The sequence below is a fragment of the Sprattus sprattus genome (assembly GCF_963457725.1).
Source record: "Sprattus sprattus genome assembly, chromosome: 14".
Taxonomy (NCBI): domain Eukaryota; kingdom Metazoa; phylum Chordata; class Actinopteri; order Clupeiformes; family Clupeidae; genus Sprattus; species Sprattus sprattus.
Genome location: NC_137912.1, coordinates 32,008,221 through 32,024,626, shown reverse-complemented (window position 1 = coordinate 32,024,626; position 16,406 = coordinate 32,008,221). Strand labels below are relative to the sequence as shown.

General features: G+C 44.4%; 1 protein-coding gene across 1 annotated transcript in view; it reads right to left on the bottom strand.

Annotated features, from left to right (window-relative positions):
* entpd3 (ectonucleoside triphosphate diphosphohydrolase 3) overlaps positions 1-16,406 on the bottom strand; it is a gene marked incomplete at both ends in the record, with an annotated part of 28,131 nt that overhangs the window by 1,723 nt on the left and 10,002 nt on the right. The window contains 5 exons of the mRNA XM_080851767.1: positions 10,100-10,210; positions 10,795-11,067; positions 11,467-11,694; positions 13,868-14,027; positions 14,778-14,937. Of these exons, the coding sequence (XP_080707893.1) occupies positions 10,100-10,210; positions 10,795-11,067; positions 11,467-11,694; positions 13,868-14,027; positions 14,778-14,937 (932 nt within the window). The remainder of the gene's footprint in view (positions 1-10,099; positions 10,211-10,794; positions 11,068-11,466; positions 11,695-13,867; positions 14,028-14,777; positions 14,938-16,406) is intronic.

Sequence of the window (16,406 nt, the reverse complement as noted above, 5' to 3'; positions counted from 1 at the left end):
TATATAAGATTGAATGATTATTATTATATTACATTTAAATTTGACACGGACAGCATTAACATTTATGGGACACAATTCCACCACCTTCAATGGTGAATCACCAAATTCTTAGTCCCATACTGTCTGATTTGGGCATTTCAGGAAAAGTAAACTAATGTCGTTAATCCTGTCTCCCACGATGATCACCTAATTCAGGGGTCTCAAACTCAAATTACCCGGGGGCCGGTGAGCATCTAGTCTGGTCAGTGGGGTGCCAGATTTTTTGGATCTGTTGGCTTGCACAATACTGTAGATACAACTTTTGAGTGAGGAAAATGACCATGTGTGATCATTGGAACAATAGTTATTGTTGTAAATAACAAGTAGCTGATTTTGGGTTTCAATTCCTGGGCATGACTTACATATACAGCAGTAATAGAGGGATAATGTCTTCATCGACAACTACATCTATATTTGTCCTTCATAAATACACATTTTAAAAGAAATGCTGTACTGCACCACTTTTCTATAGTTGGTAACAAGGCTGCAATCAAACAAAACAAAGCAGAAAACCGAATAAGGTTTCAGCAAAAATCTGAATTATGTTATTTTATAAAATATATTTATTTAAAATAAATACATCTCAAGTGTATAATTTCATTTGTCTGTCAAAATATAGCATCTTTCCATCTAAAATGAATAGTTTACTGATATTCTGAGCATTGATGGTGCACTGTTTGTTGCTATTCCTCTGAGCGACTTCCATGACAGACCAGGGCCCTGTTCGGCTTAGAACTGAATTGTCATTTTAGCACGTTAGGTTAATCTTGCTAAATGAGAACAGGCTATACCGGTCTGCCGACGGCAGATCCACGTCCTTATCATTTGGCTTAATGTTAACCAGGCTAAACTTGCTCGTGCACGTCCTATACTTCATATTATTCAAAAGGTACAAAATGTTTACCCTACTAATAACACTGTCATATAATTATAAGTGCTTTGTTCTCTGCATCGTCGACATTACAAAAATGTAGGCTACCACTCGCAAAAAAGCGCAAGACTGTGGTGTTTGCAATAAAATGACTCGAGAAGGTCTTGTAAATTAATTATTCCTTGTCGGCTGAATCGGTAGCGCTCATACAAGAACTCATCATGATGGAAAAATGGATTTTGGCGATCGCAAAGAACTCTGCTAATCAAACTATCTAATATGACTCCTTGGTCAATGGGATCACTCCTTTTGCCGGGGGTGTGGCAAGCTTATCTAGCTACACTGAGGTTAGCCTGTCCTTTTTTTAAAGCCTGGAATCTAGCTCGCTAAACCACTTAGCGAGCTACGCCGAATAGGGCCCTGCATGCTCAATTGCAGCACACAGTTGCTCAAATACATCCTTAGCTGTGGTACTGGGCCTCATTTCTAAAAAGTTGCGTAGAAACCATCCTACATTTTGTGTAAGTCATTTTCTGAAATGATCGTAAGTGAGATCCACAGAAAACAAACGTACACACAAAATTCCACGTGTGCGCCAATCCTTCGTTTATAAATCACAAATGACCGTGGAATTGTGCGCAACTGAATCTCCGCCCTCAAAACGCCTCTATTTAATCTAATTAGCATATTATCGATGCACAAACAGAGAGCATCCTCAATGCACAAACTCTCTGACAACGGCAAGCATGAAGGAAACATTTTAACAGTAGAATTATAGTGAGGCTAACATCGACGTTCTGCTGATGGAAGAGCAGATGCGGGCCAAAACATTGTTAGAAAGCCTGTCTGGTGGCGTAATGGCAAAATCAAAGTATGTGATATATAGTAGACAGGTTTCCGAAGCACCAGCGGCCGCATCTGCGGCAGCAGCACCTGCTGCTCCAGTATCGGGGCCTCGCCGGCCATCGCCACCTTCCCTTCAGCATGCCTTTGCTGCGCTCCACTGCCGACCGCGCCCGGGCATATGCTGTATTGAAGTGGGCTTCCTACTGTCTGAGTGTGCGCAATACATTGGGAACCCTGTTTTACGCAGGAAATCCTCTTTCACATGTTGCTGTTCCTGGGCACTGTATGGAAATAGAATAAATGTCGGGCATATAGAGGGATAATACTGCGAAGAACATTGTGCAAAAATTCTGCTGAATGATGACTGGGATTGCTCGGCTGGTCTCCAATTTCTCGTTGGAACGTTCCTGTAGCCAGGAATCCAAGAAAAGACAAAACCTGAACTATATGGCCTGGTTGCATCTGGTGCGCCTCTGTAGACGAGGGGCCATTTGGTCACAGAGCTTTAACAGAGCGGTTCTCGGCAAGTGGTACCTGCTTATCAGCCATACATCATCCTGTGTCAAAAAGTCTGCGCAATCACGAAAAAACCCTCTCTCTCCTTATTGCGCAGTTGGCAATATCCTCTAACAAGCCAATGCAGCCATATCTCCTACTGAAAACTAAGCCACTATTAGACTTTTTATAGGCTATAGTTTGAGCGAAATGTTTTACACTTGTGAAATTAAAACGGAATACCTATAAGACGTGAATCTCATTCATGTGTGAATTATTCTAATTGTTTAATTAATTTTATTGAGCGAAACATTAATTTGGCCTTTGACCATTAGCCCAAATGGTGACGGTGATGCTGACGATGATGATGATGAAACTGCGTGTCGGCTGTCGGCGCTCGGAGAGTTCTGAATTCCTGCAGTACTCCAGTATTGCCACAAGGAAATGTACTTATACAAACTGAAACCAGACGTAGAGATACGTCCATTTCTACATCTAAGACGGTTCTTATAAATCTGTACTTAGACGTGGATTTGATCGCACGCACAGTCTAAGATCAGTTCTGTGCGTTTTATAAATGAGGCCCACTGTCACGTCCCTGTGGAGCTCTGCTCCGGCCATGCCCCCTTCAGCTCACTAACTCTCCCAAACTGCACGTGCACCAGCTGCATTCCGGTCCACAATCACACAAACACATACACCTGTCCCACTCTCTAGCCTCTCTCACCTGCACCACGTTCACAGTCACGTAAGGACTTATCACTCACACCTGCATCCTCAATCACCTGCACCGCTTTTGCACTCACGTAATTACTAACCGCCCACACCTGTCACAGCCCTTTCATATACCCCACACTCCTTGCATTCGGTGTCGGGTATTGTTTGGTGTCACTACGCACTTCCACGGATAGCACACGTCTACGTATTCCCACAGCCCGCGTTTGATTGTAAGATCTGCATCTTCGTCTTTGTTAGTCTCAGTTTTGTTCATAGTCTTAGTTTCAGTGTTTATACTCTTATGTTTAGCGTTTCTCTCTCCGAGTATGACTTATATTCTTTCATTTCAGATATGTCCAGGCAGTGGCTTCGTCCCAGCCTGCGACGTTTTGTGCTAACCTTTTCACATTACAGTCTGTTGAGAATGGCATTCCCTACCAGGATCCCCTTTCGGCAGCGGCTCAGCATGGCTCTGTCCAGAGTTACCAGGTTAGCTCATTAGCTGGCTAGTCCACGGACTATCCTGCAAAGTGGGTCGATTCCTGACGACTTTCCCTCTTGGGAAGGTAAACAAATGTTTTTCTACCTTCACTCGCTACAGCCACGAGTTAAGGCTTATGGTCTTAATACTCAAGTTAGCTACTTAGCTCGTTAGCGGGCTAGCTTACTGAGACTTCATAGAGTTAGCTATCTAGCTCGTTAGCGGGCTAGCTCACCTTTGCTATGAATGTAAAACAACTCTGTCTACACCCGCGCGAACATGTGCCCGCGAGTAAGACTAAGGAGAGTTAGTAAGTAAGCAAGTAGGATTTGAGTTGGCTATTAGCTTGTAGCGGCCTAGCTCACTGAGACTTAATGGAATTAGCTACCTAGCTCGTTAGCGGGCTAGCTCACCTTTGCCTGATGGCTTGCCATTAAGGATATAAACAACTCTATCCCCGCCTCTACCGTGAGTGCGAGTTAAACTTCAGAGAGTTGTGTTGGCTATTTAGCTTGGAAGCACCTACTATCATACAAAAGCGCCCAGAGGCAATTGTTGGCACTATATAAATAGAATTGAATTGAAATTAATACTCTTGTCACTCCCGTCACTGGCGTGAGTCTGTGAGTTAGACTTCAGAGAGTTGAGTGAGAGGTCTAGCTTGCTGGCTTGTTAGCTTGCTGTCTAGTTTGCTGTCAACGGCAATGTTGACAAAGTTATTGAACTCGCTCTGCACTAATGTTTGTCTCGTTTTAGTGCCTCAGCAGGCTTAATGCCTTGCGTGCTGGGACTGCAGGGATGTGAGGCAGCGGATGTCTGCTCAAACTGGAGTGACGCTCTCAGCTGAGCAGTGCATGCCTCCGGCATCAAGTAAGCAGGGAGCCCGGCTGTAGCTTAAACTACTGCAGCCGCCCCCAGCTGTGCCACTCCAGTCCTCCCTCCCACCTGGGGACCGCACACCCAAGGCGGCGGAGCTCCCTCACTGCTTCCAACCAGCCCATTCCAGATGTGGATTTTCTGACTGGATACGGAGAGCCTGCTGGATGGAGAGTTCTACTGTGGCCCTCCTGTGTCAGCCCCCACCACTGAAAAAGACTGCCCGTTGGCACGTGTGACCTCAGGTCGAGCATGGTGTGTTCTCCCAGCTGAGCAGTGCACGTCTGCGCCAACGGGTAGCAGTTTAAACGGCCGCAGCCGCCTCACCAGAGCGCCCTGATGTCACAGGCACCAGCCCTGTAGGCTCACTTGTAGTCATGCGTATGTGAATGCCCCCTCAATGCATTCACCACGGCACCCATATGCCCACATGTTTCAAGCAAATGATGCTGTTTTTTTCCCAGATCTTGCCCCCCTCCTCGGCGGAGAGGGGCACAGCTCTAGACAGCGACGGTTCTCTCCGCTCCAGCATTCTGCGTGCAGTGGGGGAAGGCTGAACAGGTTCCAGCGCACCTGATCGCCTGCCATTGAAGGGAAGGGAGGAGAGTTGATCCCCCACCGCCAGTAAGACTGCCTGCCGTTCACATGCAGCCTGCATGTAAGGCACAGTGTATCAGTCGGCGAAAGCATTACCCTTGTCACAAGCATAACCCATGTCACAAAACATAACATAAGTCATGCTTGGGTAAGTTTCCCCTCAACATTTCCACCACTGTACTCATTACCCACATTTTGTCCAGCAATGTGATGGTGTGCCCCAGATCTTGTTCCCCCAAAAAACGGAACATGCACAGATCTAGACGGGGTCTGATTGGCTATGAGCGGGTTCACTCCCGACCAATGGTTCAGCTCAACGCGAAGCATTTACAGTGGTCTATGCACTGCAGTTTGCCCACTAGTGAGGCGCGGGTCAGGTTTTTTTTTACACCCGCCCCAACCCGACCCGTAAGAAGATCAGAACCGCCCCGCCCAGCCCGCAAAAATATGCACTGATAATGACCCAAACCCGACCCAACCCGCGAAAAAAAAAAAAAATGCCAGTGAGTCCATATTGCCATGGAACCTAAATGGAAAATAAAGAGAACTCATTCAAGACACTGCCTTGTGCTAGATTCACAGTAGAGATTGTGATACAATTTCATGAAAGATTAAGTAGGCCTACCAAACAACAACAAAGAAACTGAAAGATCAATTTTTACGTCGTTATTTATTTTGCAGAAAATCGCATGGAATTGCGTTTCAACAGTTGCCGAAACTTTAACATCTGACATCAGGTCTGAGAACTTTATTAGATATGTGATATTATTAGATTTATTAGAAAGATGAACTTAGGTCTTCTTTTAACTTTAATTGGCAAATTGAACGATTAATGAATGGGAGCCCTGCATTTGCGACATTGGCGTGTATGTGCTTCCCAGAATGCCTTGCGTGTGTGAATGTTATGTGTAAAATGTGTAGTTAGCAACATGGATGTTAGTTAGGCTACTAGTTAGCGTGTGGTAATGGATGTATTCGTTACTGTGGTGTCTCTATTAGTAGCCTAACTCTCATGTGTTTACCCGATGTGTTTAAGTGAGATCACCCTTGTGGTGTGTTGCATCCGCATTAGTTAGTAGCCTGTGTTTCTCAGTAATTCTTACGATGATCATCATTATTCATCATAGAAATGATGGAACGTCTAAAAATTAGGTAGGACACTGCCGCCTGATTATCATCAGCTAATTTGTCAGTCATAGACCCAACCCGCCCACAACTGCAATATTTTACAATTATGGAACCCAAACCCGCCCGGATATCCGCGGGTCACGGGTCGACCCGCGCATCACTATTGCCCACCCTCCTCCCAGGCTTAACACAAACAATGTGATGGTTTTTGCCCTAGATCTTGTTTTCCCATCCCATAAAGGGTGAGTACAGATCTAGACATGGGCTGATTGGCTATGAGCGGGTTCACTCCCGACTAATGTTTCAGCGCAGGGCACAGTGTGAACAGCTGAGCGGCGAGCTGGCACGCAGGCACTGCGTTGCCAGGGATGCCCAAAACACTAACAGTGGTTTATGCACTACAGTTTGCCCACCCTTTTTCCAGGCTTAAACAAACATTGCGTTCGGAGGGAAGGCATATCAGTTCTGTGCGCTCCCTTCCGGTCTAGCTCTGGCCCAAGAGTATTTACGATATGCGTGAAGCAGCCATCGCTCCATTGGGGAGACAAGGCTTGCGAATTTAGAATTATCTAGATGACTGGTTTACTTGCTCAAATTTAATGGAAGCGGCGTTACAAGAGTGCCATCTAGTGGTTATGCACCTACATCGCCTAGGTTTTGTGGTGAACAAAGAACAAAGCGTTTTATTGCCCAGTCAGTCCGCCCTCTTCCTGAGCATGATATTAAGCTCCACCTCTATGAAGGTTGGTTTATCTCAAGGAAGAATAGAAGCAATCAGATCGTGTGTAAGTCAGTTCAAGCTGAAAGAGAAGGTCTCATCTTTTCTCTGCCAGAGGCTGATAGGGATGATGGCGTCGGCCGCTATAGCATTACCTCTCGGAATGTTACACGGCCCTTCAAAATGTGGTATCTCTCTTTGAAACTCAGTTCCGCCAGGAACAGTTACAAGAGGGTGGCAGTGGATTCCAGGTGCCTGAAAGACTGGGGAATCAGTACACGGCCTCTGGTCTGCAGCGGAGGCCGAGTCACACATAAATGTCTTAGAACTAAGGGCGATTTTCCTGGCGCTGCAGTACTCTCTGTCCATGACAAACGGTCAGCGCGTACTAGTCAGAACGGACAACGCATCAGCCCTGGCGTATATAAACCGCCAAGGGGGGGTGCGGTCTCCGACGCTGCATCACCTGGCAACCCGCCTGCTCTTGTGGGCGGCAACCCACATCAGTTCCCTCAGAGCAGTTCATGTTCCGGTCCACCTCAACTGGGGCACGGACTTGTTGTCGAGGGGCAATCCACGGGCTAGAGACTGGTGTCTTCACCCTCAAGTGATCGAGCAGATCTGGCTAAGTTTTCACAGAGCTCAGGTGGATCTGTTTGCCAACAGACAGGACACCTGCTGCCCGCTCTGGTCCTCGCTGGGAGGAGACAACCCCCCTTTAGATGTGGACACGCTAGGCCACCAATAGCCGAACATGCGTCTTTACGCTTTTCCCCCCGATCCCTCTCCTTCAGCAGGGGCTGAGCAGGATAATGGACGAGGGCAGGGAATTAATATTAGTAGCCCCCCATTGGCCCACTCGACCATGGTGCGCGGATCTATACAGGATGTCAGTGCGGCTTCCCTGGGTGCTGCCTCTACGGAGGGATCTCCTGACGCAGGCGCACGGCACGATAGGGCATCCCCGACCGGAGCTGTGCAGCTCATAGCCTGGCACCTGAAAGGAGCAGGCTCATAGCTTCGGGGCTGTCTGATGAAGTGGTGTCCACAATACAGAGTGCTTGGGCTCTGTCGACACAATCCCTCTATACGCTGAAGTGGCGCAGATTTGATCAATGGTGTGTCGCCCGTCAATGCGACCCCATCAACTGCGCTCTGAGCGTCATTTTAGAATTCCTGCAGCAGTTATTTGACGAGGGGAAGACGGCTTCCACTCTCAAAGTTTACCTGCCGGCTATTTCGGCCTGCCATGCAGATATTAATGGTAAAACCCCAGGCAAACACCCTTTAACGTCACGCTCTATGGCTGGCATTAGGCGTCTCAGAGTGCCTGAAAGGCACTTAGTACCCTCATGGGATCTGCTGTTGGTTTTACGCGCTCTCACAGGTCCTCTGTTCGAGCACCTTGAGACAGTAGACATGAATTTTGTCTCATTTAAAACCTCGCTGTTGTTGGCTCTGGTGTCAGCAAAACGCCTGACTTGCGAGCTCCGTCAGTCAGTGCATCGTGCCTACAGTTCGCGATTGCTGGTGACAAAGGGGTTATGCGTCAAAATTCTGCTTACACGCCTAAGGTGGTGTCCACTCCATTTCGCAATCAAGTTATTGAGTTGGCAGTATTTTCGCCTCCCCCTATCGCTTCGGTGGAGGAGGAGCGCTTAAATAAGCTGTGCCCTGTGCGCGCTCTCCGCCGTTATATAGAACGCACCAGTGCTTTCAGGAAATCTGACCACCTATTCGTGTGCTTTGGAGCACACGCAAGGTGCAGACCACTTTTAAAACCAAGCCTTTCCCGTTGGATTGTGGAGGCTATTGTCTAAGAGTTTATCTTTAGAGCCACCAGTAAAGTTGCGTGCGCACTCTACTCGGGGAGTCTCTTCCTCCTGGGCCTTATTGAAAGGAGTCTCAGTCCAGAGACTTACCTAACCTCGGTTCCTAGTGGGACCGCAGACATTACCAAGGTTTGAGTGTACAGTGTCCATTCTTCTTGGAGTGGGTGTTTTCTTATGTTACGCTCAAATTGTCCAAGAGGAAGTGACGCGTCTGCTGTGCGTATTTATGCGCTCCTGAGGGGGCGGGCTAAGGAGATGATTGACGTGTCTCAGCCTTCCAGGCGTGAATGAATAGTGTTTCGAATTGGATGCGTGACTACGTCACGTCCCATCTGGTAATGTCTGCGGTCCCACTTAAGGAACCGAGGTTTCGTAAGTAACCGAGACGTTATAGTTTATTGTTTGTTTATACAGAGGTTGCCTCTCCGTTTTACTTTCTGAGGTCGGTGAACCAGTTTATCAGTTCTAGGCAGTGCCTCGAGCCTGCGCCCCTCCGTGGGCTAAGTAGTCCGCTCAGGACAAACATTACCCTGTCGTGACATATTTGCATCCTGATATCCTGTTCTGTGATATCCTGTTCTCTGATATTCCTCTGTCACTTCAAACTGGTCGTTAACACCGTGGCAAAAATCACGAGCTGAGCATCATCATTTATGTTAGTGCTCTCGTCCAGAGCCACAGAATACGCACTGAAACTTTTGCCTTTGCCTAGACTTATTTTCTGATAATGACCACCGGACTATACATTATTCTGCTTATTATTCAGTTACTTGTCAAAATGATAGAAGACATTACTCCAAAATACCTATTACTATTAATGATTTTGTTGCCATTTCTTGACTTCCACTAAGACAAAATTGTTCTTCATGCAAATAGAACTTTATAGTTTCAGGTGTTGCGTAGCAATCCATTACCATGACGTTAAATGACTGGACTACTTGAATTAAATAAAACGTTTTAATAAGAGGTGCAAATCTAGTTGCCATGGCAGCGGTAAACGTTAGGGTGGCCCATTCAGAAAATTGGAACTTTCTGCAACATTCTGAGGAGCCGGCGGGCCGGATGAAATTGCTTGGCGTGCCGAGGAGCGGGAGTTTGAGACCCCTGACCTAATGTGTCTTGGCAGAGACAAGGGTTACCATTGCTTATCCTTCCCACAGAAGACTTCAGCCCAAATCTCAACTTATTATGGTACCTTTAGTAACAGCGAAGCCAGCTTCGCAACATAAAGTGGCTGTTATTCTGAGCAATACTTTCAGATTGGAATCTTTTGACCTTAGTTTATTCAGTGCTGTTATATATTGAGCCTACTATTCTGTGTTCCCTGAGAATGTATTCACTAATTCTGTGCTCGCAGTGGTACCTAGTAATCCCCTTTCAGTTGGTCAAGACTCTTTCTCTCTCTCTCTCCCCCCCCCCCCCCCCCCCCGCTTTGTGTGTCTGTTTAACTATAACAGATATTCTGTATTCCATCCTGGACTCTTGTAAAGCATACTTACCTTTGGCCAGTCCATAGAGCAGAATGACCACAGTGTAGAGTTGAACTGATCAAGGGTAGACGATCCTATAAGTCTTAAAGCCCAGGCAGTGTAGTAGAAGCCTGCATAGGCCTGGATCCAAGACCGCACATGGTGATGAAATATCACATAACAAAAAATATAAATAACATTAATCTCACTAGTTCACTTGTTTGTCAAAGAAAAATAATGTAACTGCCACTTACATTCTTTAGCTTTTCAAGCCAAACTGTAAACTACTAAGGTTGCATATTCAATTCAAAGACACACCTGCAGAGTTTCATGACTGAAGGAGTCCTGTACTCATTGCCATAAGGCCACAGTATATCAACCCTCAACTCCATTTGAACTGTTGGCAAATGGCAGGCCTTTTTAGATTCTACTTGTACAGAACATAGATTTTGTAGAACCCTTTTGGAATGCTTTGATAATCCGCTTCATAACAGAATTCAGTGTTCTTTAAGGTTTCTTTTATATACTGAAATTGGAAAATGGAAATATGTGAAATTGAAGAACCCTCTGTTGATAAAAGTAAGTGTTCCACAAATCAGAAATTTGCAATGAAGCTGATAGTTTCATCTGCGGTGAAATTACTCTTTCGTAAACAGAAAATGTATACTAGATGAAGTACATCATTTAATATTATTATTATTATTATAAAAAGTTTGAAATAGTACCTTGAACTGTCCAGACACTGGTGGCTGGTAGACTCCATTGAATGAGCAATTCTGGGAACCATCACAGGATCTGAGGTCAAATATAAGTCTCACAGCTTTTCTACACTCCGCTGCATCTCCTCCTCCAAAGATGGTTATGTTGCCCTCTGGGTTGTAGTTGGCTACTCGGAGGTCCTTAGTGCACTCACTGCCAAAAATGAAGTCTTGTCTCATAGTTATGTTGAATCCAAGAGGATAGCAGGGATTCTGAACAGTGTTGGGGTCTGGAGAACCCTAAAGAGCAGATCATGTAGGATCAGCAAATATAAACACCACACAGCAAAATAGTGTGTATGTATATAGATGGGGTGCTACTTCTAAAATGTCCTGTAACTCATTTTCTGTACATTTAGCTTTTTCAAATGAAAAAAAGCACTACAAAATGTTTCACTTTGTTTTCACTTCAAACATTTAGAGGTAAATTGATGTAAATGTATGTACTAACTTTTCCAAGAGTAATGTTCTGCAGTAACATAACTCAGCTAGTCCAGACTAGTGTTGCCAATGCTAAACTTCAACAGGGGGAATGCATTTATGGACAAACACACCATAACTATAAACGGTAAGAGCATAATTTGTCATATAACATGTTCCAATGTTAAATAACATTGAAAAGGTTACAATCTTGCATACCTGGACAAGCTTTGCAAGTACAGTTTTTTCGGCTTCATTTTTCCCAAAGCACAGAAAACTGTGCGTATAGACTGTGTACTCATATCCATAAAGAAGGACCTTCATCAGCCCCTCGCCCCTGGCATCATCAGTTGTTGCGAATGCTATTTGGGTGGAAGCTCCTCCCAGGTCCAGGGAGCCTGCAGTCTGAGCTCCATGAGGGCGCACCCACGAGTTCCACAGGTCTTTCTAAAGGCACACAAAACATCAACAGTATACATTTAGAAAGGAAGATATGTATTGAGAACATTTGGTTCAACCACCACATTTGTATACACTAAATATGTAAATTGGAATTGAGTATAAATCCATTTTTAAAATGCTAGGTAGCGGTGGCGGTCTGTGTGTCTTCTTAAATAACTACTGGTGCACAACACAAGCATTGACGAAAAGCTCTGCTGCTCCGAACTGGAACTTATGTTTCTGAAGTGCAGGCCCTTCTACTTACCGAGGGAAACAAGTATGGGAGGGAATAAGAGCAATCTCGGACTACAAAGGGACTGCGTCATCCCCCTAGACCAGCTGTGCTACCCTGACTGAAGAGCTGAATCAGTTCTATGCATGGTTCGGCAGGGACAACAATGGTCAGCTGCCTCTGCCCTTACCCTCTGACCATGCTGCACCCACCCCACAAGGTCAGAGTCTGCCTGAAAACCATTAACCCCAGAAAAGCGGCAGGACCAGATGGTGTGGCAGGCCGCGTACTAAAGAATTGCGGTGACCAGCTGACAGAGGTTCTTACAGATATTTTCAACCGCTCTCTAGCCCTTTCACATGTCCCCCCCATGTTTCAAAGCATCAACCATCATACCTGTGCCAAAAAAGACTGCAGTCAAGTGCCTGAACTACAATAGGCCAGTGGCCCTCACCCCCATACCTGCTAAATGCTTGGAAAGGCTGGTCATGAAACACATAAGAGGCATCACACCAGCTTCCTTTGATCAACACCAATTTGCCTACAAAGCGAACAGATCTACATAGGATGCAGTAGCCCTGCTGCTTAACACTGCACTGGAGCACCTGAAGTTAAAGAACACTTAGGCTACATCCATATTCTCTTTCTAGATTACAGTTCTGCTTTCAATACGATCCTTCCAGGCAAACTCATCTCCAAACTTCAGGACTTAAACCTCAATGTTACACTGTGTAACTGGGTATTGGACTTCCCAATCGCACACAGAGTGTACAACTGGGGAAGCATCACTCTTCAAATCAGACCACCAGCACTGGCGCCCCACAAGGTTGCGTGCTCAGCCCACTATTATACAACCTCTACACCCATGACTGTACTCCCTCCTGCCCATCCAACTACATCTTCAAATTTGCAGATGAAACAACAGTGCTTGACCTCATGTCCAACAACGAGGAGGCTGCCAACAGGCAAGAAGTGGGAAACCTGGCAGTCTGGTGTTCAGTCTGAACATAAAGAAAACTAAAGAAATGATCATCGACTTCCGGAAGTCTGCCCAGCACAATCACCATCTCCCACTCTACATCAACGGTGAAGAGGTTGAGCGAATCACCTATGTTAAGTTTCTGGGTCTTACACTGACGGAGGAGTTGTACTGTGTCAACAACACAGCTTCCGTCTTGGGGAAGGCCCAGCAACGTCTCTTTTACCTCCGGAAGTTGAGGAAAGAACACCTTCCTCAGAGACTGCTGTATAACTTCTACCGCTGCGCTATTGAGAGTGTGCTAACATACTGCCTGAATGTATGGTTCTTCCGATGCACAAAGGCGGAGCAGGCAGCCATCCAGAGGCTGATTAAAACAGCGGAAAGAATCATCTGAGCAGAGCTGCCCAACATCTTGTCCATCTCCTCCTCCCGTTGCCTGCAGCGCTCAAATCGAATCCTCACGGACCCTTCCCATCCTGCCCATCATCTGTTCACGTTACTCCCGTCAGGGAAAAGGTTCAGATGGACCAAGGCACGCACCTCCAGGATGGCAAAGAGCTTCTATCCTTGTGCAATAAGGCGCCTCAACAGCTTACCCACCCCACCCCCCTCCCCCCTTCATCTCCCCCCGGCCCAGCCCAGCCCCGCCCCGCCCCCCATGGACTGCACTCTAACACTCTACCCTGCAACTATTGATGCACCTCAATACATAGATATATTGGTTTGTTTTTATTTACTCAGAGATATTTATTAATCTATTTATGAATTGTTATTTATTATTATTTAGCTGTGGAAGGTAATGTTCACAGCATCCTACGTTTTTTTTAGCTGTCTGTTGCTGCCTCTTTTCTGTCTCGTTGTCTTTGTGACAATGACAATAAAGTACTTTGAACTTTAGGTAATGGTATAATGCTGTGTCTGTTACATGGATGAATGTTCTTTTAAAAAGAGTCTTAAAAACAAACCTCTAGAAAGTTATCCATTAGATAGTTCACTGTTATCCACCCATACAATCCTTCTTCTTCTCCAGAAATAATAGAGGCATTTTGGAAATGGAACGGCAATGACTGGAGGTAGTTCTTCATATCCAGCAAGATTTGATTTGAAGTGGTTTCATTCTGGAGCCTGCAGAGGGGTTATAAGTCAATGAAACACTTTATCCATGCCTATTTCAGAAATGGAATTTTAACACATTATAGGCCATTCAAACAGGCCATTTAAAGTCAATGAATCAGCATTGAACCATTTTCTGTGTATCTGCAAATGCTAACATAATTGAATTATTGCATTATATTATCTATTATCAAAATCATTTTGAGACACTACAGCACAATGAAAATATGAATAAAATATTTTGTTACTTGCACAATTTTACCAAAGTAACCATGACATTCTCGAATTCTCAAAAACCAGGGCTTCTGCTTCTTAATTTTATTCTGTCTAGAAAAAGGTATTACAGTGTTTTAGAGTGGAGTTTCCCTTTCATGTCGCTTTACTCTAAATATAGTTTGGTTTCAAGGGGGATTTTAAATTCCCTGCTTTACCTTGATTCTTTTACACATATCAGAATGTACAAGAATATCATTACAATCCACTGCATACATTCCATTCGACTAAAGTCCATTCTCCAGAGGTGCACTCTCTCTCACCACAGGATCGCCTTTCAACCCAAATCACATTCAATCACATTTCAAACAAACCTAGTTTTTTAAGTGCAGCAATGGCAGCCTAATCAATATGAAATGGGATTTACAGGCGTCTCATCAGCCAATTTTCTGCTTGGTAATACAGACTCATTGTTGAGAAAGAGGGGAAGTAGGCAATTAGACATTACTTCAAAGCATTAGTTAGTCTACATCATGCTGACAGACATACTGTAACAGTCTCATCCCAGCTGTGGCTCCCAGGAAGATGGGTGTTGAGTTATACGCGGAAGCAGGAATAATTTGTTTCACTAGTGCCATACAGTTCTTGAAATGTTTCCATGTCTCTTCATCTTGACTTGAATTAAGACCCAGGTCAGAGATGCCTGGACCTGGAAATGAATAGTTATAAATTAAATGAAGACATAAATATTTATGAAAAAGTAAATACATATTAATGTTCCGTACAATAAAACTGTTGACGTTGCATTGAAACCTGCAGAAGGAATTTGAATAATTGTGAAGAAACTTGGATAAGCAGGTTACCCTGAATTAATATATCCAATTAAATTAAAATGAACAATTCTGAATGATTTTCAACTTATGATGTTAATATGAAGATGGTCATTTTACCTTTAACGTTGCAATTCAGGGTTTCTCTAATGACCCCAGTATTATTCTCCTTCTCTGCCGGCCATTCATATAGATAGATAGTAGTGCGGGAGGATCCACAGTCTAGAACAATCCCATACTGCAGGAAGAGTAATATTAACATATTACTTAAGATTGTCTTTACATTTATGGTGGTAACATAAAAACTAACCTTCCTTTGTAATTTCAACATACTTTCTTAATTAGACAAACAAGCAATCATGTTGAAACATGTCTCTGTACTTTTTCAATATCACTTAACACTGTTAACAGCTTTAACATTGGTGTTATAAAGAAAAAAAAATCCACCTGAAAAATACAAAAGTACATTTTTTGGTATTTTTAGGTACCAAGCACTACACAGTCGTAATAGGCACGGCACACGTTTTTGTCTTTCTTATATAGGTAATTTATTCTTGGTACATCTTAAATAACCAACTAGTTATGGAGCTTTATTCCTATCTTTATTCGTAAGCGTGTTCTTTCAGTTTGCAAGCATGAAACCCTGCCCTCGCACTCAAAAAAACAGTCTTTGCACGCAAAATGTGCTCTGCTTACGCTCAAACTGTGTGCTCGCACTCAAAAACCTAGTCTTTGCGAGCAAAATGTGCTGTGCTTACGCTCAAACTGTGTGCTCGCACTCAGATACACCGTTGCGCGCACACATTTCCTGCTCGCACTCATATTTTCCGCGTGCTTGCGAAAAGTCTCCTTGCAGATTTTTCCTGCTTGCGGATTTTTTCGTGGGCAACCAATAGAATGGCAGATGTAGTGTTGACCAATGAAATGCTCGCTCGCCTGGTTGATGGTGCGTTCGCTTTAGTTCGGTAACCCATACCCATAAACATGAGTCCCAAAGACGGCACTTCAGTGAAGCCTCCCGCCATCTTTGTGACCGACTCAACCAGTATTCCCATTGTATTATACGGTTTTTGTACCCAATAGTAGCTTGTAAGCCATACATAATAATATATAGTAATCATATAATAGTAATAATAACGGTTATATATTAACTGTATTGTTTTCTATTGATACGCTCTTCAAATTTAAACTTTTTAAAAGTAGTATTTTCTAATTCCAGTGTTTAGTAAGTTAGCTTTCATAGTTAGCTAGCGAACAGTCATGACTAAGAACATAGCACATCTGAATGAGGCAGAAAGACGGCGATATTTAGAAAAAAACGATTATTGGCTGCGATCCATATTAACTA